Here is a 25743-nt window from a genome sequence, read left to right as displayed (position 1 = left end):
GAAAACTGAAAGATGGACTCTCATTTTTACCTTTGTACAACTTCTTCCAATGCACTGTAAAACACGATAAAAAACTATGCAGGAATCTTACAAGTCCCTGTGATTATAGTAACCCACACGCAGGAGCTCTGCAGCGCCTAGCGAGTAGCTTCACGAAGCCACTTGCTGCCAAGGCAAAGTTGTGCTTCTCTGAAAGTTACTATCAGCCTATGCTCGGTCCAAAATGAAGCTCTTGGACATCAAATGTTTTCCCCTTGGACATTATCACAGTTGAAACAATTCCTTCTATTTTCCTTTCCTATTCCTACTTCTTTTCAGTAACTAATCTAACTCTGCTTGAAGGGTTTACAACTCAGACGTTGCCCTAGCACATGAGGAGCTGATTAAAAGGCTGTTGAAATCCATGGAAGATCTCACCCCTTTCCTGTGAGCTGAAAAAATCCCTTACGTGTTAAAAAACAGTAAGCGGTAACACACAACCTCACTGACAACAGTATGAACTGGCCTATGTGAGAAAAACCTGAAATTAAGTGGACCGTAAATGTATTGCAAGTTCCCCAGTCGTCTTTCATTAAGAAAAGCTTACAATCTGCAGCACATAAGAGTATTTAAAGACACTGAATTTGATTCAAATAACAGAATACATAGTTTTCACCCTGGCAGTGCCCGCTTAGATGTGAGTGATGACAATCTGTTGTTAGTAAACATGCAAATTAGGATCAGTTTAATATTTTGAAGAATTCAAATGGGAAGGAAATACTTGTTTGCTGAGCTTAAGCTGTAGGACTCGGTCCTTAACGTGCGATTTTGAATGCACCTATTTAACCGAAACCCTTCAATTTGGTTATCTCATTTCTCAGGTTCTTTGGCATGACTACCCTGCGCGTCTCGTCATGCCTCAAAGCCAAACCTGAGGGGAGAAACACTTACCAAGAAAGTGAGGAGAAGCCTCGTCTTCTTGGATAAACACATGTCGAGCACCAGGAGGGATATCAAACATCTTAAGGTACCCTTTGGCATGTGTAGTAGTCAATGGAGAAAGCAGAGACGGAAAGAAAAAGTAATAGCCATGGTTAGGAGCGCGCTACATGATCCAGCTCCTACTTGCAGAAGAGCGCATCCATCACCAACTGAGGGGCAGCGTCAGAAGGAAACCGAGCAAATAGTTTTGTAACCTCCTCGACAGGACCTCCTCGTGTTTTTCCTCTTTCAGAGAGAGGAGAGAAGCCAGTTACAAACCTATTTGTCGCTTGACTAGCTACGCTGCTATAGGCCATACCAACTAACAATTCAGGCAAAAAATGTGTTTCCTATGCTCCTCAGCACGCGAGGCGGAAAAACACAAGCCTTCCTGATTATTTTTTCCAAACCACTCATCAGCCAGGGCATTAGATTTGAGTTTCCTCTCTGTCATGTTAGATGTTCGTGTCCTAAGAGTGTTTGCTTACTTCTGAGACATCAAAGACCGAAGAAAGGTGGGCGCGGTACAGAGCCCAGTGTCGCTACACGTCAGAAGAGGCTTGTCTGTATGGAAGTTAACCCAAACTATTTACAGCTGTGAGTGGAAAATGCATCAATTAAGTTGCTACTGCCTAAGTGGTGGGGCTGAACTCAGCTTGTTACAGCTGAAAGTAAAAAGCTGCTCCCAAAGAAAATAATTCTTATTTTGTATTTCATTCATTTATCAGTCCAGGCCACAGTTAATTAGAGCAACGCTAAGCAAATACTATCATTAGGAAGACTAAAATCTCTCCTAGTGACCTGTCAACAGGTACTGCTATACTGAATTTCAAACAAGAGCATCATAAGCACTCTGAGCGCATGGTATTTTCCTATTTCCCTTATTTTCTCTTTAACCACTGCAGGTTTAGTTACGACAAATCTCTGTAGATCCCTTTTTAAAGAGCTGAGTGAGTTTCTCTCCGCCTTGTACTTTGCTATGCAACCGTCCCGAGGCATCCAGCCCTGCTGCAGAAGCAGCCTAGATGTGACAAGAGTTTTATTACTTGCGCATTGCAAACACCAGACGCAGCATTTTAAATAATTCTGTTTCACCCTGGGGATTCTGGGACTAACGAGTGCATCGGTAGTTTGTCACGCACCCGACACACCGCAGGTTTTCCAAGAAGCTAAGGGAAGGAAAAGAAGAGCTATGAATATGTAACATCTTGGCTGACGAGCGGCTGCGCGAACAGCATTTGCCAATCTTTTCATTGATCGTCTTTTGAGCATATGAAACATAAAGCTTTTGCCTGATTTGGCGTTATCTCTCGATGTCTGAACGGAGACGAGAACCGCAGCAAGAACTCTCCAGTTGCATGGATGCCTCTCTTTCTGCAAGCGCTTGAAACTTACCCAGAGTATTTTTAGACTCCTTTGTCTCAGAAAGGGAAATATTGCGAGCTCCTTTGGGCAACGTAAATGCTCCTCTTGCCTTCCCTTAAATAGAACGTCTGTAATTAGTGCTATGGGAGCCAAGTCTTATTATTTCATTGACTAAGTTTGTCAGCCAGATGGTCTTTACAAGCGTAAAGTATGAATTACGTTATGTGTTCAAATGCATTTAAAGCAGAATTAGACACATCTAGCAAATGTTAATAGTCAATGAAAGTCAGACCAGTGAAAATTCAAGTAGGTGATTTTAAGTTGGATACTTGCAGATTTCATTTTCCAGAAACTTGAATTCTTTTTGGCACCTCTTGCTTAAATGTTTTCCTGTTGGAAGAGGTCAATTAGTCTTTTTAATGACTAGGTTGCCAGAGTTACGGTAAAACAATAAGCATTTCATAAACACTTCTATCGCTTTCAATTAACATTTGCAAGTAAGTGGCTGATTAACAGCAGCCTTCCCTGAACTAGCTCCCAGCGCGGTCCCTTCGCGCCGTCGTGCTTTCCGGGCGCTGCGAGGACCGTGCAAGCGCTGAGTCGCGGGCCGGCACCCCGGCAGACGACGCGGTGCTTCTCAGCGGCCCACGGGCAGAAATGCCGAGCCAGAACGCCGTGGGGTTCGTAGCACGTTCTGGCCTCTGCTGGCCTCTTGTTTGCCCTGTTCCTCTCCCAGGGAGTAAGCCAAATCACAGGCTTAGGTACATGGACTGCGAGCTCGGAGCTGCAAACCATTGGTATGGACAACAGAAACCGGACTCAGGTTACTGGGCTGGATCTGAAGTTGAGACATGAATATCCTCTCTGCCCCCCAGATTCCAATCATTCCCTTAGTGAAAAATCAGAATCGCTCCTAGAAGGCCGAACAATTTTTTCTGCTATTTTTTTTTTTTTTAAGACAAGCACAGTAGCTGCCAGCTCCAGAAATAAACAGGCTTATAGATGAGGCTTAGTCTTAAGTCCATTACTTCCACAGTTCGAATGACTCTTGCATTATTCCATGTCCAACCCATCAGCCTCCAAGGAAGCATCCCTTTCAGAAAGGCTCTCTGCTGTAATTTGATAATTACCGTCAGTAAACTTTTCCAATAGATTTGTGATAAGTATTTTCAGCAGAATATTTTATGTATTCTATCTGCAGTCGCACATCGACTTATCTTTGGCGGCCAAAGTTTAGTTTGTCTGCTCACTGTCCAAATTTAAAGATTGATGCTGCAATAAAGCTTGCTTCATGGCAGCAATTGCCAGCCTCGAAACTGTTAATGTGGACATTTGCATTATCTGTCCCTCTGCCTTCCTCTGCTCTGTCTTAAAACACTTAGTTCTATCAGAGAGATATTGCTGAAGTAACTGCTCCCAGTCATTCAGAAGATACACTTCCCTGAGTAGCTTCCCCAGACTGGAAAAAACCCAAGCAATCCAGGAAAGCCTTAAAATATAAAACAGGCACAGCAAAATGTACGAGATAATACCGCCCTGGCTTAACAAATAACTGACAAAATAGAAATTTCTGAAGAAGGCCAAGGAGATCTTGAGTTATTATCGATACAAAATGTGTTGCAAAATACCCCAGAGCTCAGTCTGAAAATTTTAAGCAGGTCATTCTTAGTTCGGAGCGAGCATGTGTTCCACTGGATCTCAGTCACACAACTGAAAGGGTGTGAGAAATGAGGATCGCTGCCCAAACATTTTTATATTTGGTTCAGAATTCAGCTGAACTTATTTTTAATTTGTTTATTTCACTGAAGGGCTGCAATTTGTGAGAAAGCATCATAAAAAACCCGTTTGACATGAGGATCCACATGCTCACTTGACACGCACAGAAATTCAGGCTTCCATTTAAAACTCCTGAGTTCAGGTCTGAGAGGAAAAACTTGGGAAAAGCTTAATCTTTATCGGGAGAAAAAAATGCTTCCTCTAGTCCTCCTACAGGCAGAGGCACGCTAAGCTTTGTGTCAGGCAAAGAATCTCCATCTCTTCTGCACTTCACTGGGAGAAGAACAGTTTGGTTTTGTTTAGCAGAACTCCGTGTATCCCCACTTATCACAACCGCTGTCTGGTTGGGCTTCGAGGTTCACAAAGAACTAAACATGCTCTGCATGGCGAGTATTTCTCGCTACAAGCGACTGATCAAGCTTTCTTCTAACGGGTCCTTCAAAGGGCAGAAACAGTACGCTCTTTTAAAGATGTCATTTCTTTACCGGGGACTAAACCGGTTTTGCACATCAGCTCACTACTTGTGTTCTGCTACCTTAAAGAAGGTTGTGCTTCTGACCGGGCTGCGAAAGCAGTAAGCATGACAGAAACACCAGGGACAACAGAAACTACATCCAGACGCAGGAAAATATTCCTACCAAGCTTTTTGGGAGTGCGGGTGAAGGTTCCCTTCACAGTTCGGCAATGAGAATTGTCCCCGCCACAGACGCCGCACTTATCTTCAACCTTATTGGAGCCAATTTCCTTGTCACAACCCACTTTCTGCAGAAGGAAGAGAAAAAAAAAAAAAAAAAAAAAAAAAAGGCTTTGTCATCAGTTGTCAGCTTAAGTTATGGTGGGAAGCCATCGCAACATTCACGCCACCCAACAGCGATCTCTCTTATTTAAACACAAATTACTTGCGAATCTGGTGCTGGATAATGGTTTTCACGTGAAAAATAGGAAGTGATTCCTGCTTTATATTCAACTGTACTTCAAGACTAAGAAAGATGGGAAAGACAGAAAAACACCCACAGTTCTTTTCAGACATGAAACTAAGCGCAAAAAAGGCAAGTGAAACGATCAGTTGAAGAGAAATGGAGTATTTCCAGAGAACAGCTCTGTGCCATTGCTCTAATTTAATTTGAATCTCAAGGAATTATGAGGAATATGATGCTGCAAATATTTCATTTAGAAACATCCGCAAAGTCTGTCTCTGTGCTGTTGACTGAGTTGTTCCGATGGATTCTAACCAGAGCTGTTCGGTAAGAGAGCACAGCTCAAACTCGGTGATGACCTTGGGAAGCTGTCACTCACCACGCATTCGCCACGAACACAAATGCTGTAGGGATCTTTATAGGAACAGCGAGTCCCGTCGTGCGCCAGCTGCTTCATATAAGCAACATCTCTGGTTTCTTTGGATTGGCAGTACAGGTGACATCTCTTATTAGCTGTGTAGGAAGGAAAAAGAAGTAACTGCATATATTAACAGCAGTCCAGACGCATTTCAGAAAAATATCCTATTAAAGGAGTGAAGAGAATACAACACAGATAGAAAAGACTTTTAACAGGCAGCTGTGTGGGGAAAAAAGCAACTAATTTGCTTTTCTGAGAATTATGGGCCTCTCACTGAGATATTCTCACAGAAATCAGTTCCTTCTAAAGAGGCTCCTAGGACTGGGCTCTTGACTATTCTGAAAGCAGCTTTCGCTCCCATCCTGTTGGCAACAGGGCTGAGTTTACAGAATCACAGGGATGCAGAAAAATGACAGCAGAAAAATGGGTCCGTGAGAAGATGGTGCTAAAGCCAGGCGAAAAGCACAGCGGATTTGGGTCTCCAACTTTCTTTATCCTTTTTGAAAACACCATCTGAACACATATTTCCTGGTTAACGTCTGAACCGAACTCCTTAGGCATCCGTGTAAGGGGTATCTCAGGAGATACCTGAGGGAGAAATGCCAGCAAGACCGCAACGCCTTTCAGTGAACTAGGAATCTGCCTTCGTGCTTGGAATTGTCCTTGGCCCTCAAGGTAGTTACTGGGTTAGATTAATGTCAGTGTTGAAGACTGACAGAATCAGGCCAAGGCAGAGGGATTTATAAAGGAATGGGAGAATACCAGGAAGGACTTCTCGAGTAGCGCCATTAGAAAAACACCGTTAATACTTTTAGCAGCCGCGATCAAACGTTGACCGTTTGCACCCAGGTAGACAGAGAGCTGTACAGAAGAGAGGGCAGGAAGATTTTTTCAGGACCCAACCAGCAGCTTTCCACACCTTGCCCCACCAGCAGAGAGCCAGAGCTCAACAGCGGCAGCGCACCAAATGCCATGAGCACCCACCAACTATTCCAGCAGGAGCTGAGCGCCTCAAGCCTCTTGCTACATCATGTTGTCACTAAGAGGAGGATGAAAGTCAGGGGAAGCTAGCTGGCCTACGGTTGAGAAAATGGCACCTGTCTTGCATAGCACTTATCTTTCCTTCTGGGGCCATCCTTTTGTCCTGCTTTTCCATCTTGCCTACACTTGCTCAGGCACCGATTATTTCTGGTCTCTGCACGGCTGATGAACAAGACCCCCGCAAGCTCTGGGAGATTCCAGGATTGTCTTCTAATAAAGGCAAACAGCAGAACTTACAGTCAGGGTGTTCATATGGCAGCCAGTGGTGCTTGCTGCTCTGATACTCAAAGTGGGAATTGCGTTGCTGACATTGCTGCGCTCTGAAGTCCTCAAAGTGCTTCGGACACTCCTCTGTATTGCAAAGTTGAAACTCAAAATTGACACCAGCACAGTCCTCACCTCCGTTAACGGGCCTGTGAAGAGAAAACATTGAAGAAATTCTAAAACCCTCTGGACATTAGTTCTCGGGATCTATCTTCTGCCTTAGGTGAAATTTCACACTCTATTTTAAGAGATAATTTTGTAAAAAAGGCGTGTGAAGCGACAGAAATGGAAGCAGCAGTTACGCTGCACAGATACGCTTGCAGCGTAACCTCAGCGCTCGGCCATGCATTCCCGAGGCATACGCTGAAACGCAGAGCTAATACATGTGCACACGTATGCTGCCAGCAGTCGATTTGCAGTTAGGGGTTATCTAAGTTTGTCCTGCAGCTTGCTGAGCTCACACACTATGTACTCTTCACTCTCTTACACATCAGCTAAATCCTTGGGATGGTTTTCCACAGGCTTTCCTCTGGAAATTCTTGGTTTCTCCAAAAATGATCCTGGCTCCCTGCAAAAAGCCGTATTTCAAGAGGCTTGAACAGAATGCGAGTTCTGGACGACTCTACCCAAAACGTAAATGCCATTTAAACGGGCACCTATAACGCTTCCCCGTTGACTGGAAGTACCGCCCAGCCAGCAGACCTACATCGGATTGTTGCACTGCCGCGTTCGAAAGCGAACTCCGGTTCCACAGGTCCGCGAGCAGGAGCCAAATTTTGTCCAGGGTCCCCAGTTGCCATCCTGCTTCAGCTGGTTAGCATTCTTCCACATGCAGTGACCTTTATAGCACCACTGAGGGAAACCGGGCAGGGAAAACAGGTGAGAACAGAAACGAAACCCGAACCAAATGTATAATTGCAGTAAAATTAAAAGCACGCAGAGGTGAGCTCGTGGGCTGGGAAGGGGCATCTCAGAGAACAGGCTGCAAGCAGAGACCGTCCTGGGGACAAAGGGGATGAGGGTCTATGTACTCTGGGCCCAAGCGTACGCAATCCCCCTCCCCAAAGGCAGTCTGCTCCGTGAATGAGCTGGCAGCACTGCCGAACCTGAGCCTGAACCCCTCCTTGGGCAGACACACGAGGCTCAACATGTTCCACCCTCCACTTAATTTTAAGTAAGCCTTTGTTTCACTGGCACCTTAGTCGCTACCACCTTTTTGAAGGAATTTCAACGTCCTGAACATTAGCAGGATAAAGTTTTTGCTGAGGATTAATTGGGTTTCTTCTTCTTTTTCTTCCTCATACTGGCGAAATGTCACACTTATGCAAATAGGCTGGAACAGAGGGCTAGTCACTAGGCAGGGTGTTGTTTTGCTGCTGGCTAGGGCATACTCAGATGGTATAAGGGGCTCTCCTGTATCTCAAAATACACGGAATTTGCTAAATAAACATTTATTTGAGTATAATTTTATAATTAAAAATGAATTAGCAGCAGGACACCCACCAACGGGAATATTAAAAGGAAAAAATAAAGAGCTAATCCTAAGCTTACCCAAACATTTAGCCACAGTATGTCTGGACCACAAGCACTGAGAAGCGGTCCTACAGTAACTGCATTATCTGCTACTGTGGATTCCTACAGGCACTTTATAGACACTTGGCAGATGAGACAAGAATCGCAAAAAACAGAACAAAAAGGTCACAGAAGAGGCTGAGAATGGGTTACACCTCAGCTGGGGTTTCTATGTCCAAAATTTACTTCGTGCTACGGCAAACCTTGTACAGCTCACAGAACATCACAGTGGGAAGGCACAGCTCCCCCTTCTCCCTTCCTCTGGCTCCACCCAGGGGACGCCGGGCAACTCCTCGTTTTCCTCTGTGCCCTTCAACCCAAACGAATGCAACTGTTGGGCTTTTACTTTCAATACAAACATAGGAAAGACACAATACTCACTTTTCCAGGGGCACATTCTGTCCCATCAAGCGGAGGTCCTTTCTTAGTCTTACAGAAATACGGGTTATCTGGATGGCTACACCACAACTGCTTGCACGGGTCGAACGTTCGGAACTGAAACGCAGAACATTTATGAATAAAACTCAACATGAGATTATTAATACTTTTCAGATAAGGATTCAACCCACCCAGTCAATTCATCTCACACCAACAGCTACAAATATGTACAGTATCTTCCGAAAGAAAAGGGCAGTGCTTATTCCCTGCATCCCCTAGACCGGAGCTGGTGAGAAGAGGAAAGGAGGAAACACCCAAAAGTGGGAGGAAAATGAGGGTTTTTTCCCTCCTTCCTTGGGATCACTACCGCAAGTGTGGTGTCGTGTGGACCATGCTGCTGTCCACCTGACCATTAAACCAAATGACCCAGATGACTGGGTTTCACCTATAAATATCTCTCTCCTCTTTATAGATCCGTTTACACTGCTCTTCAGTTATGAGAAAATGCGTATATTGCAGCTCTTTAATAAGGCCAGGCACCAACTTGCTGAATGAACGTTTGTCTTTGCGATGCCTGCCTTGGACATACCGCTGTGCACATCTTGTAGCCGACGCCAAAATCAAAGCGGCACTGTTCATCCATGGAATAATTGATGCCTGGCAGTTCAGGAAGCTTGGGCCAGTCATGCTCGAAAGGGTCGTCAAGAAGACAGTCATAAGAGCTGTGGGAAGACACCCAGAAAAAAAAAATCATGAGAAGAGGTAATGATTTTTTTTTTTTTTTTTTGATCAGCAGGACCAAAGTACCTATTCTTAGTAAAGCAACACTCCTTTTCTCCAACCTGTTTTCTGCCCTGTTTACATAGTTTTTTTCTCCCCAAAGCACAGACAGGCCCTTTGGCAGGAGCATTGCTTAGCACAACATGACTGAGCACTGGACGGGAAGATGCTACCGCAAAATCCCAGCGTTTGCCGGAGGCTGTGGAGAGACACCTCCAGCCCTTCCCTGCCCTAGCAGTACATTTGAGATTTGTGCTTTACTTTCCTGACACCAGAGGTACAAAACAAACCCTCCTCCGCTCTCAGTGCCAAAGGGCAACATCTCAATGCGCTTCCACCTGGAGCATGATTCCTAACACAAGGCCTAACACAAAGCCTGCTGTAGTCAGAGGGAGTCTTTCCATGGACTTTGTGGAGCTTTGAAACAGGGACAGTAGCCTGACAACAGGCCTTCTTACCTGACATCTCCTGTATTCACAGGGATGAAGCCCTGCCTACGCAAAGGGCAAGAATAAGGTTTGTTTTTTTCCTCATTGCTGTTTAACCCTAATGTCTTAAAATAGCAACACCGGTGGGCTGCTCCTCCTGCACCGGGGCATTTCTTTTCGAGCTCCAAGGTCTCAGTCAATTACTATTTCATGCTCTATGTTACGAATAGGGTTTCTTCTGTAGGAGACACCAGTCGGTTTTGACTGGCAAAAGCAGCTATTTGCAATGGAGCGGGAAGCCTGAGTAACAACTGGATGAAGGGGTACATACATGGAGGAAGACTAGAGCCAGCAGGGTAGAGATCTGTTCTCCTTTCCCCCCTAGTTCAGATACACGTGCGTGCAAGCTGCCTTCTCTCTCCCACAACTTTTGCTAGTTCCTTGTCTGAGTTTAGGGCTTCATCCTGCCAGCTTCACAGCATAACTCCTAGAGAGATCAAAAACCTAGGGAAAACACCAGCTACCTGACGTAAATTCTGCCAGAGAGATTCCTGCAACCATGCCTCAGAGGATGCAACGGGCTCTGAGTACAGCCCAATGTGAGGAAGCATTGCTCCTGGTTTATCGCTTCTCTAATATAGATGTGAAGGGAAAAAGTATGGCAAAAAAGGTGATCAGGAAACCGCTCCACCGCAGGGGGCCAGACGCGGAGACAGCGGTGTCCCGCTGCCGTTGCACTGAGGCACGGAGCGAACGCCTCTGGAGGCTGAATCCCTGTTTGGACGCCAAGCGCAGGCCACTCCGCAGGATCCCATTCCTCGGTACCTCCGAGGCCCCAGTACTGCTGTGTTTATACCAAGGGCTTCCACGGTCAAAGGTCCCATTTGAGACACTTATGCCTGCTCCTTCACGCTGGCATCGCCTCTCCTCTCCTCTTCGCTGTCTAGCAGAGGGCAGCACACTGGCCCCACATCCCAGGAACTGCAAAGACCTCCACTTCCTTTAGCAAAACAACTACCGCCGAGTGCTGACAGGTCCTTACTGTATGTATCTTTTGAGTTCTTGGCCGCTGCACCGGGACCAGTGGTAGCGATGAAAGGCAGCCTGCACCAGGGGAGCCATAACGCTCCCCATTGCTGTCTCGTCCCCACATCTGTTCCCTTGCCCGTCGTGCTCCATTCCCAGCCTGTAACAAATAATCGGTATCAGAGCCCAGGCAGCTTCTGCTCTTCAACTGGCAACACATGGTAAAGACAACAGATTCTCGTGCACATGGAATCACGCAAAATGAAACTGTTCTTCGCGTTCTACAGATACAACCTGCATTTCAAACTGACCTTCTTCGATGCCAAAACATACTGACTCCCTGAACACCCCTTCATTTATACTTTATTTGTTAATACCAGGAACGAACTAACTAGATAATGACAACCTCTTATGCTTCAGATACAGGAGAACAATTCTGCACATTAGGGAGCCGTGTATACAGACGCTGCACTGTTAGTATACTCATTTATCAAAAGCACCTATTTAAACGCAGAGCTAACATAGTTACCTTGTAGCATCTCTAATGAGCTAGCAAGGTTAGCACGTCGCATCTCCAAGCGTGCACCTGGTACAGCTTAACGTGCAAGTGAGCTGGTCATCCCCAGTTGGGCTAAATTCCTCCCAGTGACCTGAACAAGTAGCCCACACTACTTAAGGAAGACAAAAATCGGGTCCTCAGTGCTTGACATTAATTCGCCCAGACAGCTATTAGAGATCTTTGCTTAATCAGTTACTCCCAACTTAACACATTACCATTCTTGAAGAGGTGCCAGATGTAACAAATCAGCACTTTCAGTCGATGTGAAGAAAGAAGTTAGGATGCTTGGCAAGCTACTGCCTCCACTGCCTGGGCCTTCCAGGTTTCCTGCTGACCTCTCCCTCACCCTAGAGAAAACAAGTGCCCCCCCCTTCCCCTTCCTTTCTTCCCCCACTTATCTCTTCATTGCTGAAACCACTGAAGCATTCAAGGGGACGGAAGTAGAATTAGGATAGCTTTCGTACAGCCATTAAAATTAAACCACTTGAAGCACGCAGCAGATGCAGTACCGTATTTTGTTGGCAATCTAATGGTAAAAGTTAAACTTACACGTGACCCGTTTCATGAGCGACCACGAAAGCTGATGAAAACCCATCCTCGTGGTTGAGAGTACAGCTTCGGACCGGGTGGCACATGCCAGTAACAGGAGCATATCCTGTTGAGAGAAATCATGTCTGATTCTTTTACCCATTACACTTATTTTAAAAGAGATCCCCCAATAACGTTACTACCTGAGAAGAACCTAGGGTTATTTTTTTTTCATCGTCATTTTTCCCTCCGTCTTTGCAATTGCTGTCAAACAGAATAAATGGCTCTGACCTGCTGGGATTGATTCCGCGGGCACCTGTGTTACTTCAGGCGCTTACACTTTTATCACCAAAAACGCACAAGACCCATGTTCATTTAAAACGTAGAGTCACAGGCCGGTATTTTTTGCATGTGTTCCTATTAGTACCTTCATCTACATACTGCCTGGTGCTTATTGCATGCCTTCTCCTCAGTAAAAGCGAAAATCTTTCTGATTACAGGGAATCCTGCCTAACATCTCAACCCAACCAGTTTCACTGCAGGGCCAGACCTGAAGAAGAACTCAGACCCTTATCTGCCCCTGAAAAGTGAAGGGAGCACGGAGGTACTGAACACAACTGGACAGCCAAAGCATGGTCTCCCCCACACTCCTCTTTATCTGTGCTAATGTAAGTCACACTCTGTGAATTTACTTCCCATTATCAATAGTTCCTTAAGTCATAAAGATGAATGCAGGTATCAAAGTAGCTGGTATGCTACCTAGAAAAAGAGATCTACAGTGAATGATGCAACAAAATACAAGCAAAGTTGAATGCGAAGTGCGTGGAGCGCTCCTAGTGATCTCTGCATGCACGCACACACGCACACGCCCGGATCTGAAGAAAGTAAATAGCTGTTTACTTATATCTCTCAAGTAAGAAACTTAATCTTCTACAGTTAGATATAAATGGCAGGGACCACCACGGCAAGATCTACCTGCTTTTTAAAAAGTCTATAAAATGCATGGGAGGAAGGATTTCTGTGCACAGCAGAGTAACGAGTACATGCTAAGGCTGTCCCCGTGGGCCTTTTCTAAAGCTAGAACAGGGAACTGAAAGTTATGATGAGTGTTTGTGCTTTCCCTAACAGGACCAGGTTTCAACAGAAAGGTGGGTCAGGTTTATAACTGAACACTTCCTTAAGTATTTGCCAAATAAGGCCCTATGTTGCTTATTGTCTCAGGATCACATAAGGATGCAATTTTCAAATTTTCCTCTTTTCTGGCAGACGCTAGCCAGATACACCGAGCCCAGACAGTTCTGCTCCAGGTCAGCTGCATTACCTTGCATACCAGCAGGCCCAAAATCTTGCCTGGTTAAGAAGATGGCATGATCGTGGTGCTCAGAGTGACTGGGGTCCGACTTCTGCTGCTGATATGCCCAGCGGCAAACGTTCTCCAAGCTTCTTGAGGGATTCCCCCGTTCAATCAAGCTGATGGACTGAAAGAGCAACACGTTAGACCCAGGACCTCCTAAAGGTAGGAAATTCAGAGAAGTTTGATTTTCTTGGAGCACCAGTAAGCCCCCGTTTCTCTCTTCCTAATACCCTATCTCTCTAAGTGATGACAGCCGCCTTTCCTGTGAGAAAAGAAAATGTGCACGTTAACGGTCACCACGCATGTGCAATAGTACATCTTTAGGGCAATTTTTGAAGACACTTTAACGAGTGTTCACATCATCTATGAGAAGAACTGCGTTTCTGCGTATCACCTGTAATGCGCGGGACGAACACAGGATTTGATGGGAGGGTCGAGTTAAGGACAGTTTTTTCTCTTCTATTGGAACTTCCTTTCATTCTGGACTGCCAGGCGACAACGTGACTCAGCTGAGACGAATGAGCATCTAGTGACACACAGAGCCCGTGTGGAGGAAGTGAATAATATAAACACACAGGGCAATGCCTCAACTGGTGCAAAACACTGTGGTGCCAGTAAATGTGTACTGATGGGACACAGATTAAACATCCGAGGCTTCTGCTACAGCGTGTGCCTATAAGCTCAGTAAATTTAACTACAAACGTCAAACTCGTCTTCTGACTAGCCCAAATTCATTGTCTGAGTTAAACAGAACGGATATGATCTTTATCAAACCCTAAGCAGTAACCACCCAAACGTTACTGCTTTCCTCTCGTCCTGAACAATTTTACAAGCATTTGCTTCAAAACAGCAAAATTAACGTACTGCTACAAGTACTGTCCGGGGCACAGAGCGGAGGAGTGTGCTGCGAGCCAGCAACAGGGGCGCACGCAAAACGAGAAGAGATAATTACACTAGCAGGCTGCTTGGAGGGGGTGCACCAGCAAACTGTGTTGGTCAACCAAGATGATTGCTTCTACGAAGCAGATTTAATACCCGCAGGACTGCAAAGGGCAGGAATTCAGGCTGCGAGGCTGAGCAGGCTGAGGCAGTCCGCACCTGTGTCACAACAGGGACACTCACGCCCCAGCCTCAGGAATGAGGGCACGAGCACGTGTGGCACACGCCGAGCAGGGAAAGCAGCTCTCTGGAACTAGCTGTGCAGCAGGCTTCTCTTCCCACAGCCTTGCACGTGATTCACACGGACTACAATTACAAAGCAGATAACGGCAGACAACTGCTTCGGAGGCTTGCTTACCTTTGCATAGCCCAACATGATCATTCGGACCAGCACAACGTTTATGTGAACACCCAGGGATTCGTCGTGGTAAATTTCATTCACCTGAAGGAAAAAAAAAAATATAGGAAAAATTAAAAAGGGGACTTCCAAGGCCACATATATGGTATTTCAAGTGCTTATACCGCTACAGTCTTCTCAGAAGAGGATTCAAGTCTCAAATTATTTCCATGCGGTCAGAAACGTAGACTAGGCTTCCCGTCATCGCACACCCCGTCAGACAGAACTTTCTGAAGCTCATGTCAAGACTCCTCTCAAGTTTAACAGCCTTTGGGTCAGGGTCAACAGAAAAGATGACTAGGGGAAAAAAAAAAAAGACTCCAAGTTCAGACCCCGCAAATACTTCTCTGAACGCTTAAGTTCACTCATCAGATAAACATAATGAGGGAAATGAGGTTATTCCTGAAAGCAAGGCTACAGCAGTGTGTTCAAGTTCACCGAGGGATTTAAAAGCAGATAGAGTTTGCTTTAACAACAGATAAACCCATCACCATGCATCCCATGTGGCCACCTCTGCTATGCCATCTGGCCACTCTAACTGCGGATGAATTCCAGATTCTGTTCCTATTTGTTTCAGCAACCATTTCTCTCACTTCAATCAGTTTAAACACATGGGATGAGTATTTTAGCAGGGAGAGCGAGCGAGCGAGCATATTTTTGTTCATTCTGTCACAGGTTCTGCTGCCAGTAGCTCTCACTCAAGGAAATGTGCCGTTAACGTCAGCATACGTTTGTCCTCGGAAAATACCTGAGGATTTGACTTAAAGCCATTTTTTCATTCTGAAGCTCTCGGTTGGGAAGGCAGAATATTTAGACAATGACACAAACAACAAGGCTTCCTCTCTGCACACATGTAGGCACGTGTTTAGCTTTTAAGATGTGAATAGTACTCTTGACTCTAAATCCATCTTAAAATTAATGGGCACAGCATTTCCAAATCCCAGAAATGCTTTGGAAATTTTTGTCTGAAAGTTTTAAAGCCAACAGCACTGCCAGACACATAAACGCTGTAGGATACCTTACAGGGTAACGATATCTCCAAATATACTTGATTTCTGCAAGTCAACACATTCCGTTAAAAAAATTCACCAGCTGCATGAAAGCATGTAACGTTTACGCGGTCTGGAAAGACTTACTACTTTAAAAACAACTTCTGGCCCGAGAAAACGCCCATCCATAAGACAACCTCATGAGACCTCAAAACTCCAGTCCTCGAGGACTTCAGAAAACAAACAGGAAAGAGCGAACTTCAAAGCCCACAGGGTGTCCTCGTAAAACAGTCCGTGGCTTTGCACCAAATTAGGTCTGCAGAGGCCTGCAATGAGACCTCTACACATCACTTAAAGGCAGAATTTTGCTTCAAGTGTTTTTAGCGCCATTCCCAAAGGAAACAAAGATTAGACAGTCACTCCCTCTGTTAGTTGTAATGCCCCAATAAATTTTGGCTCCGTTTACCACTTTGCAGCAACACTTGCAAAACAACACAGACCTCAAAGAAGTTAAGTAGCCACAAGTTTTGTGAAAATAAGCAGGTGACCAGACATAACTGTCTTATTACTGCTCACAAGGAAGGAAAGTCCGCATATCCTTTATCGCACACACGTAACGGGAGCTCGGAGAACACTCTCAGCACAAGAGGAGCTTATGTCCCGTTAGAGAGAGCCCAGCCACAAGCCGGGCGTCCACAGGTAACACTGCAGCTCCTCCGCTCACCGAACAACTGAAATATTTCATGGTGGTTTTTGTTTGGAGGACTTTTTTTTTTTTTTTAGAAGCAACTAATACTGCTGCCCTACTTTTTAGAGATAAATTAGAATTATGTGGTCACTTTTGTACTAAAAAGAGTGTTTGTGGAAGTGAAGTTAAAAAACCAGAATTATGCAGATGGGTCAAAAATCGTTCTTCTTGTGTTTGGGAAGGTGAGAAATATCCTGCCACCAGAGTATAAATTAGGGGGCTAAAACATCTGCAGATCATCAATGCAGTTACTCATCCCCCTAAAAACAAAATAAATGTTATGTTATGGGTAATTGGTGAAAAATAAATACCACTGTGCAGAGGCTGGTATATTTGAGCAGGATTTAGAGGTTTGTTTGTTTTTTGTTTTTTTTTTTTTTTTTTAAGTCAGGCTAAACAGAGCTTCCCCCTTCCCCTCAGGGGAAAAAAGGTCGTTCTGAGTTGTCCGGGCTGTGGGACCTGGCACAATGATTTTAGCCCATGGTTTTTAAAAACGCAATCCCTTTTAGGACCAGCTGAGAACAGACTGTCAGCAGGGCAGCTTTACAAGGGATGAGCGCGTAACTCAGGCTGCCCGTCTTGTGAAGCCGTTATTCCAAAGTTCAGTTATTCCTCTCATATTTTCTCCCCATTAATGGGATCGCATCGCTCCCACAAAGGCGTGCGTCAGGCAAAAAAGGTTCAGTTTCCCTTGCGCCAAGAAACAACAGGTTACGAAGACAGGTTACTAAAGTTTCTGCTGGTGTTTCCCTGGCCCGCTCACTCACCGCAAGCTCCTCTCCGCTTACACCAAATGCTTCAGCCGGCTTCCCTGGGTTTTGGGGACCCCATAGCCTCAATGACCTTCTGTTTCTGCCTTGATGAAACTACTTATTTCGCTGTGTCTGACTTGCATGGGGGGAAAGAGCGGTTTCTTAATATTCTACAGTGAAGAAACGTTGAATAATTCAGAATTTAATGATTAACGCCATCAGCTGCTCTACTGCTCACACCACTGGAAATGAAACAGCTTTGAAAAAAATAGTCGATTACCGGCCTGCTGACCAGCCATGGGTATAAATCACTAGATTAAATAGCAAGGAGTAAGTCGTGCTCTTTTGGTGACACATTCACATGCCATTAGTCTTTACCACAGGCCAAGGGCAATATTAGATTAAAACTGATGTAAACTGATACATGGGAGAAGTGAGAGGCAAGAACGACAACTCCCAGACTCATAAGAAAAAGTCACTCCTTACAGAACAGGCTATTTGCTGTAACAAACATAGAATCACAGAACGGTTTGAGTTGGAAGGGACCATTTTAGGCCATCTAGTCCAACCCCCTGCAGTGAGCAGGGACAGCTTCAACTAGACCAGGTTGCCCAGAGCCCCGTCCAGCCTGGCCTTGAATGTTTCCAGGGATGGGGCATCGACCACCTCACCGGGCAGGCTGGGCCAGCGTTTCACCACCCTCATTGTAAAGAAACTTTTTTCCTTTTATCAAGTGTAAATCTCCCCTCCTTTAGTTTAAAACTATCACCCCTTGTCCTGTCACAACAGGCCCTGCTAAAAAGTTTGCCCCCATCTTTCTTACAGCCCCCCTTTAAGTACTGGAAGGCCGCAATAAGGTCTCCCCGCAGCCCTCTCTTCTCCCGGCTGAACAACCCCAGCTCTCCCAGCCTCAGTGCTCACCGTGATATTGAAATGCAAGGAAATAAAGCAGAGATTCCCTTCTGAACTGTGCTACTCCAGCACGCCAGCTTGCCACAGACGGCTGGACTGGGAGACGGCAGCTCAAAGGTTTCAAGTGAGAGAACGCGGGCTGCCTCCACCCTCTCCTCTCCCAGCTCAACACCCATCCCACAGCCCAGTCACGTTGGCAGCGACTCCCCCGCCGCCTGCTGCGAGGCCTTTCGTAGGTGCCCAGGCTCTGCGATGCAGACAAGCCTGCAGGAACGCCGCTGAGCGGAGGCGAAAGAGCTGGCAGGAGCAGTGCTGACCTCGGGCTGCTCTGGCAGCCTCTTTGCTAAGGGAATTCTTAAAAGCTCAATACTCATCTGTCATCTCTCCCTGAATTCATTTTGCATCGTGTCTTCTTCTCATTTCCTGTTTTACCTGCGTCTTGTTTAGAAAGTCATATAAAAAAGGCTACCGTTGTTAAAATCTTGACAGGAATGACTAGATCGTTACAAAAGCATTCCTCCTAAAACAGGTAGCGATCTTCACTGTAGTCAACGTACAGATTCTCAGGGAAGCGGTGCTTCAGCTTGCACAGGCTCTGTATTGACATCTGCTCCCATTAGATGGAGCCGCAGACGTTCAAGAAAAGATGGAAGCGTTCTGGGATAGTGTTATCAGCTCTGCTGTTTACAAAGTTGAAGTGCTTTTCTAACTAAAAAGACAATATTCTGAAATCATCTTTAACGAAGATTTATTGTTGATGTTTCATGAGGTATGTGGTAAAAAGGAAATGATTCCCTGCAAGTACTGTGTCGAGAGTATTTCCTTACTCGCACAAATAATAACTTTTCATCTCAAACTTTCTGTATGCAAAAATTAACTTGCTTTCATGTTTGCAAACCAGTGCGAACTCCCCTTTCCCGCCCTTCAGCAACGCAGATTACCTGCGCAGCTTCCCACGGCCACAAGTCCCTGCTCGGGGGTAAGTGGCGTTTCTGAAACGCTGCTGGCAGGCGCAGGGCAGCAGCTCTGCACGGGAACGGGCTGCAGGCTTCCCGCCTGCCTCACGCGCGCTGTGCTCCGACACCAGCGTCGGCTCTTCGTTTCCATGTGGAACGGCACAGAAAAGAATGAGCGCTGATCAGCCTTTTCTCCTTTATCTCGGGTAGTAACTACCCCAGAATCCCAGAATCCCAGGTTGGAAGAGATGTCAGGGAATATCTAGTCTGACCTTTAAGGCGAGGAATCAGGTTAGAGACTAGAAAAAGCCAAGGGATCCTGCAATTAACTCATGTGTTTAGACCCTGCTCTGCTCTTCTAGACAGAGGCAGAGTGAAGTGATGGAGAAAGATCTGCACACATGGAGACCTGCGGCAGAATTTTTAGACATATCTAGCACTATCTGCTCTTACTGAAGCTAATAATAAAGCTCTCATTGACTTCAGCATGTGGACAGCAAACTAAAATTGCTGTTTAGAGAGAAGGTGATACCCACAAAACGGCAATGCTGAGTGGACAGTGATCACCAGAAGAGGAATTCTGCCAAAAGCAACTTCCAATCTGAGAGCGAATGATGCAAGGAAGTGCCACTCTCCTGGCTGACTCAGATTTATTCTCAAGAAAAAAAAAATATTGAAGGATAGAAATGCTGCCAAATCCAAACCTGCTTCGAATCCTTCAGTATAACCTGGTGCCCTCTGTGCATATCTTTCTGATCTCAGTTACTTTAATCCAGAGAAGCTTTGTCTTAAGTAACCGCCCAAGGGAGTAACAAATGTCAGTTACCTGATGCAGACCTTGAACTTCAGATCTCGCGCCACAGTGCGGAAAGCAGCAAGCTTTTTTTAAGCACCCACTTAAGAAAGTGTCCTAGCTACCTCTTGCTGAAAGTGATTGTTACGAATGTTTCATCGTTCTGCCTTTTGTTAGCTGGAAAATTAAATGCCTTTAAACTGAACGCAGTGCCTTCAAGATCCTCCCTCTTTGTTAGAGGCTTCGCTTAGGTAGTGCGGAGGAGAGGAGAGGCATGTTATGAGCGACAACGTAATACAAAAGAAGAGCTAGCTGCAAAGCACCAGATACACCGACGGTGCCCCATTCCCACATAACATTAAATAACCTGGTGAAAACCAATTCCTCTTGCAAGAAGCGGGCCCAACACCAGCACAGCACACCACCACGTGAGAGAGAGGACCCAGCTCCTGACAGACCCAGAGGGTCACAGAAGGGCTGCCTTGGCCCTGGGGCATAACCAGGGTGGGGGAACAAACAGGGTTGGGGGGCAGAGGACAGGGGGTTAGGCTTTCGTGGTCCTACTCGAGCTCCGTTTCCCACTCCTCCGCCAGTTTTCCCTCTGCTCGCTTTCCCGCTGCACTCGTGCAGGCTCCCTGAGGGACGCTCCCCTGGGCATCCGGAACGGCGCCAACGCTACGGCGGGGCTCGGGAGGTGGAGGCTGCAGCTCCTTATGTGCTCCTGGCAAAGGCAACCTGACGAAAGTGCCGGTTCTGTCACCTCAAGGAATTCAGCTGAAACTGCCCAGTGACGGGCAGGTCACCGAGCTACCCGAAACAACTCCAGGGGAATGACACCCTCGCCAAGGGGTGATTTTAGCCCTCGGCCCTTCTGGAAGGCAGGCTGGCAGTGACTCTGGCAGTTCACGCTGGGAGGTAACGGTAAAGCTTCGCCTAAAAGCTAGGGACCACGCTAGATTTCATTGGTTTGGACCAGATGAGCCCATTTGGGCTTCTGACTTCCAGCGCTGACCCTTAACAGCTGTTTTAGATGCATTGCTAACGCTGGGTTTTCCAGCCTGTTTCTGAAGCCAAGAGTACGTGCAAATGTTAAGTATAGGGAAACATCTCAGGCATTTCTTTAGCTGAAACTGAACCTCCGTGCCGGGAGCTCCCAACGGCATGGCAAGGCCGTGCAGCGCTTGGTTGCCAGCAAGCCAGCCCTGGCACCGAGAGCAGTATAGCTGTGTCAGCATGGCACTGTGCCCAGGATAACCAGTCTTGGCACAGAGTTCAATGAATGAGATTTAACACTGCTTTTTTGCACTTGAGCATAATAGTGTTGCTTATGATGCCCGTATATATCTGTTCTTTTGAAGCTACTCTGCAGCTCTCTTGCATATGCTGCATTACACACGGCAAAAGTGCCCTCAGCCTCCCTCCTTGGGAAGGCAAGGCTCGGCGAGTTACCATCGGCCTTGCAAAAATCCCCATGGACGCCCATCACAAATTCTTTCTCCTCTAGAGCCTCCCGTTTTTAGGAAGAGTAAAAGATGCAAGTTTAGATACGCACCGTTCAGTTCTCGGACCTTCACACCACTGGATGCAAACCTAAACCTGAAACACAAGTCAGGCTCGCGTCTGCCAGGCAAATTCAGCCGTGCTGAGCTGTGCCTGTGGCTGTCAGCAGGGGACTGGACCGCAGCAGCTGCAGTCCCCGTGGCTGATGATCTTCTGGGAACATGCAAAGACTTGCTCCTGTGCTTTCTGATTCCCTCAAGCCTAAAAAAGCAGCTTCTACTAACAACGCAGATACACAGCTACTAGACGTACATTCATGGCCACGGAAGTCTTGCTGTCCATTCACTCATCTCCCAGAGGTGACCCAGAGTGCAGCCCAGGTTTGGTGGCTTGTTCCTCCTCAAACATCTCCACACCCAGCTTCCGAACACACCACAGTCAAAGGCTCTCTGTGTGCGTGTCAGAGGAGGGGAGGAAGTTACGATTAAACGCCTTGGCCTCCAAAAACCAAACGTACAGGCATTACTCAACTGCCCCTCTTCATCAAACCAAGATTCTACAGCATCCATTTGCTTCTTGTTCGAGAGCAACCCCGCTGGCATGCTGAAATACCACCGTGACCTAAACACACACAAGCCCACAATTACAGAAACAGTAGGAAAGGCGTAAGGCTGAACCAAGCTCCAGGTTGTAAATGTAGCAGACTAAATTCCGGTTTTCAGTTACAATGTGTGCGTATGTCTGGAGCTTCTTATTTATAGCACGGTATAATTCTACACAGAGTTGTTATAATTCTACTCGGCCTTATGCTGGAAAAGATATCAGTTGGTTTAAATTAATCTAGATTTAGTTTTTTTCCCTCTCCAATTCTACGGATTAAATTTTTGAACTGCTGGTCCTCATGCTGGGATCTAGAACAGGTGGGGCAGATATTCAAAGATGCTCAGCATGTTTGTGCACTTGCAAAACTGGGACAGGATTGGGGCAGGCAAAAGCTGCCTTGTGCCGAGGTTTTTTGTTTTCTTTTTTTAAAGGACCTGGCTTTAACAATCTAAAAGGTCACTGGGGTCTTATGACAACGAGGCCATACCTGTGGGTACACTTTGGTCCTGGTCCTCTGCTTCCCCCTCAATATTTGAGAGGTCTCCTCTGTACCTAAGCAGTAACGCCTCAGTCATTCTGAATGCAGCATTTCTGACATTTCTCTGTTATCTGTGTACACGTGAGGTCTAACACAAAGGTGTTGTCCCAAGAAGCCTTGTATATAACAGCGACTCTTGCTACCTGCCCTCCCACCCCTTCACGGCATCACCAATCTCACCTCTTCCATCCACCCACTGGGAGCAGATTTTCCACTGGCCTGATTAGGTGCGAGGGGATTGCTCCTGTCACCCACCCACCACACCTCATGTAAGTCAGGCTTAAATGAACTAAGTGAAAGACTGAGCCTCAATTAACCTCTGGTGGGCCAGCCCCACGCATACCCTCGCTGCCCGCCACTGCAGTCAAATGCTATGAAGTTCGGACCAAGGGAAGGCGTTAAGAGCAGAAAATGCATAAGAAAAAAATCCCCAGCGCAAGCAGACAAACTAACCGTAAAAGAAGGACTGAGGGCCAAATTCACCATGTGACTTATTCACATTGGCTGTCCCTCCCGAAGTGGAATGCTGTGTACGAAGGGGAGCCAAAGCGGGGTTTGGGGGATGAGGGGGAGAGGTGTTTCTGATACATTGCAATAGCGAAAGGATTGCCTTCTCTCGGTCAGGAGCGACGGCGGCTGGTGTGACGCAGAATAAAGAAAGGCCACAAAGATGATCTGTAAGCCCAAGGAATCATTTTTAAATTATTCCAGGAATAAAAAGGTGAGTGTAAAAACAATACAAGAATCATTACTACATTCATCAAATCATCATTAATTGTAAGCCTAGCCTCTTACAGTCTGTCCTTAGGGCACTGTTTTTCTTCCCTGGAAAACCTTATGATCCTCACAGCTTCCAGGATGTATCCATATTGGTCTTAGACTTACATGCATAAGAAAAGGCCACACATTGCAAGGGATTATACATCTGCTTTACATTCCTTTCATGTATTTTATTTTTAGATTATTTCTAAACTAGAAAAACCAGAAAAGCTTGAGCAATCCTAGCGTTCAGTGCTGGTATAATATATAACTTTTAACGCACAGTGTGAACTGTCCTTTTCTTTAACATGCGTTTCCCTAGAGTCTGATAGCACAGGTCAAGACTGTATCTTGAAACGTAGTATCTCGCCACTGATTTTACAGCCAGAAATGTGTACGTAGACAAAAAATACTTGCTAAATCCATAAGACACCCCATGATAAAGCAGTTCTATGCCTGTCTGTTCCTTTGCAGGTTCTATGTAAATCTGGGTATTGCCACTCAAGTCAAGGAACAGACTGCTAGAAGGTTTGCCTTCTTTCAAAGAGCTGTTAGGTGTTCAGAACGCTTTCTAGCTCTGCATATTTATTCTTTACCCAGGTTTCGTTCAGCACTGTGTTGCAGGACAAGTTAGGAATTAATAGAAATGGATCAAGTTTATACCAACTCCCCCCTCGCTGTTTTTCAACTATTTCCAAATTCCTGGAATTACCCTAGAATGTGCCCTAGAAAACTACTGCAAAAAAAAGATCAATTAAAGGAACATCTTGAGAAAAGAGGACTCTATACAACAGCAGACAAAATGCTCGTATTTGTATCAAGCATGGTCTCTTAGGTACTCCTGCAAGAGATTACAAAAGCCTTCCACATTCCAAAACAAGCGGTGCAGCACTGGGGAAGATACTCACGATGTTCATGAGGGTGAGGAGGTAGTTTTGCACATGTTCTTTGCCGTGGAATCGGACGACAGAGTCGTCCACCCCTAGCAGCACCTCGATGTTGTAGTCGTCATCTCCCGCGTGCCTGCGTCGCCTCAGGGTTTCGTTCAGTTGCTGCTCTACGCTGCTGTACAGGGAACTCAGCTCTCCGAGGCCACCGAGAAGAGACCCTACAAGAAATAGTAAGACATCAACATCTACTCCAATTCCATTTCAGAAACATCCTCATCTGTAGAGTCACCAATTCTTTGGATAAAATAAATCAGGAACTCTGAAGAGATTATTCTAGTGGTGTAGGGGTAGGAGAAATCACCAGATACCCAACGAAAAAATGCATTCAACCATATGGCTCTACAATTTGTCACACAGTTCTTATTTCAAGCACAAGATTAATCCTTATGGAGATTTAGGACAAAAATTTCACTTCCTAATGCAGAATTTCCCCCCTCCTTTTTTTGCCACGCATCAGGTATGGTTTATAACATGCCACGGACATGGGATGCCTCGGCATTCCCTGGGGACGCTGTACAACACTTAACTTGAGGCTTTAGCACTCAAAAGTAATGTGGTCAGGCCCAATTCACATTGAAAAGAACTCAGATAGCAGTGCTGTGTGTTTCCCCCTCACCCCCCATCACTGGAACAGCTAAGCTAGAACTTCTGACTGACTTACTGATGGTTTAGTTCTTTGTTTAAAAAGTAGGTGTTGGAATATCCTCTCCTGCGACTATCACAGAATACTAGAAGGGTCCCTTGAAGACATGGGTCAAGGGGCAGAGTTGAGATGAACTGTTCTGGATTGGCTTTTAAGGGGATGCATTCAATAGCCCATATCTGCAATGACTCAAAAGCTGTTTCTTCCGCTTAGGACAGTAAAGCAAAACACCACCATGGATTTTTGACAGGAAAAAAGCCACAGCTGCAGGCTGCTTAGTTCTTCCTACATCTAAGCCTGCACACCAACAGGCTCTAAGCAATAAACAACAGTAAAGAGACCTCTTTGGACCATCTTGAGGTGTAAACCGCTAGCTACATATTGCAGTCCTCACAAGGATCTAGGCTGTCCTTGAGTCTCTGGCTCTGCAACAGTAAGGGAGCATCCCCGTTCCCCCACTCTTCCATTTAGAAGGAGGAGACGATACAGCCCATGAGTACACAGGGATCTTCCAGCTCTATGAACCCAGCAAGAGCAACCAGCATCCAACGGATAGAAAGGAGGGCCGCTCCTGCCTTCCGCTCGCGTTGACTCATATTGTAACAGGGCATTTCCCCAAACGATGGCGCAGCTTTCAGTCCCTTTTCCTCTGCGCTGGGGTTGACGAAAGCCAAGGTTGCGAGTACACAAACTGGCCCTTCACGCGTTTTTAGGCAAGACTCCCAGTAAACTGGATGTAAGTTTTGCTTGAGGAAGGACAGCAGGACCAGGGCCAACGCTGCAAAACGTGCTGGATGGCCATGTAATGTAATTCATCTTGAGCAGACTCAACTACTGGCTGAATTAGCTGGGAAGCCTCTCCCTCCTAAGTATCACAGCAACACATAAATAACTCTCC

The 25743-nt window shown here is 46.0% G+C and overlaps 1 protein-coding gene across 4 annotated transcripts in view; it reads right to left on the bottom strand.

Annotated features, from left to right (window-relative positions):
- Window positions 1-25743, bottom strand: part of ADAMTS3 (ADAM metallopeptidase with thrombospondin type 1 motif 3) — a 133509-nt gene that overhangs the window by 12338 nt on the left and 95428 nt on the right. For all 4 annotated transcript variants that reach the window (XM_075089955.1, XM_075089957.1, XM_075089954.1 and 1 more), the window contains 12 exons: window positions 24161-24360; window positions 14664-14747; window positions 13334-13490; window positions 12034-12139; window positions 10942-11085; window positions 9281-9413; window positions 8695-8808; window positions 7448-7593; window positions 6715-6890; window positions 5398-5531; window positions 4740-4863; window positions 931-1011 (listed from right to left, as the gene is read on the bottom strand). In XM_075089955.1, coding sequence (XP_074946056.1) covers window positions 931-1011; window positions 4740-4863; window positions 5398-5531; window positions 6715-6890; window positions 7448-7593; window positions 8695-8808; window positions 9281-9413; window positions 10942-11085; window positions 12034-12139; window positions 13334-13490; window positions 14664-14747; window positions 24161-24360 — 1599 coding nt within the window. The remainder of the gene's footprint in view (window positions 1-930; window positions 1012-4739; window positions 4864-5397; window positions 5532-6714; window positions 6891-7447; window positions 7594-8694; window positions 8809-9280; window positions 9414-10941; window positions 11086-12033; window positions 12140-13333; window positions 13491-14663; window positions 14748-24160; window positions 24361-25743) is intronic.

This window comes from Phalacrocorax aristotelis, chromosome 4 (genome assembly GCF_949628215.1).
Source record: "Phalacrocorax aristotelis chromosome 4, bGulAri2.1, whole genome shotgun sequence".
Classification (NCBI taxonomy): Eukaryota; Metazoa; Chordata; class Aves; order Suliformes; family Phalacrocoracidae; genus Phalacrocorax; species Phalacrocorax aristotelis.
The sequence above is the reverse complement of the archived record's forward strand: the minus strand, read 5'-3'. Positions and strand labels throughout refer to the sequence as shown.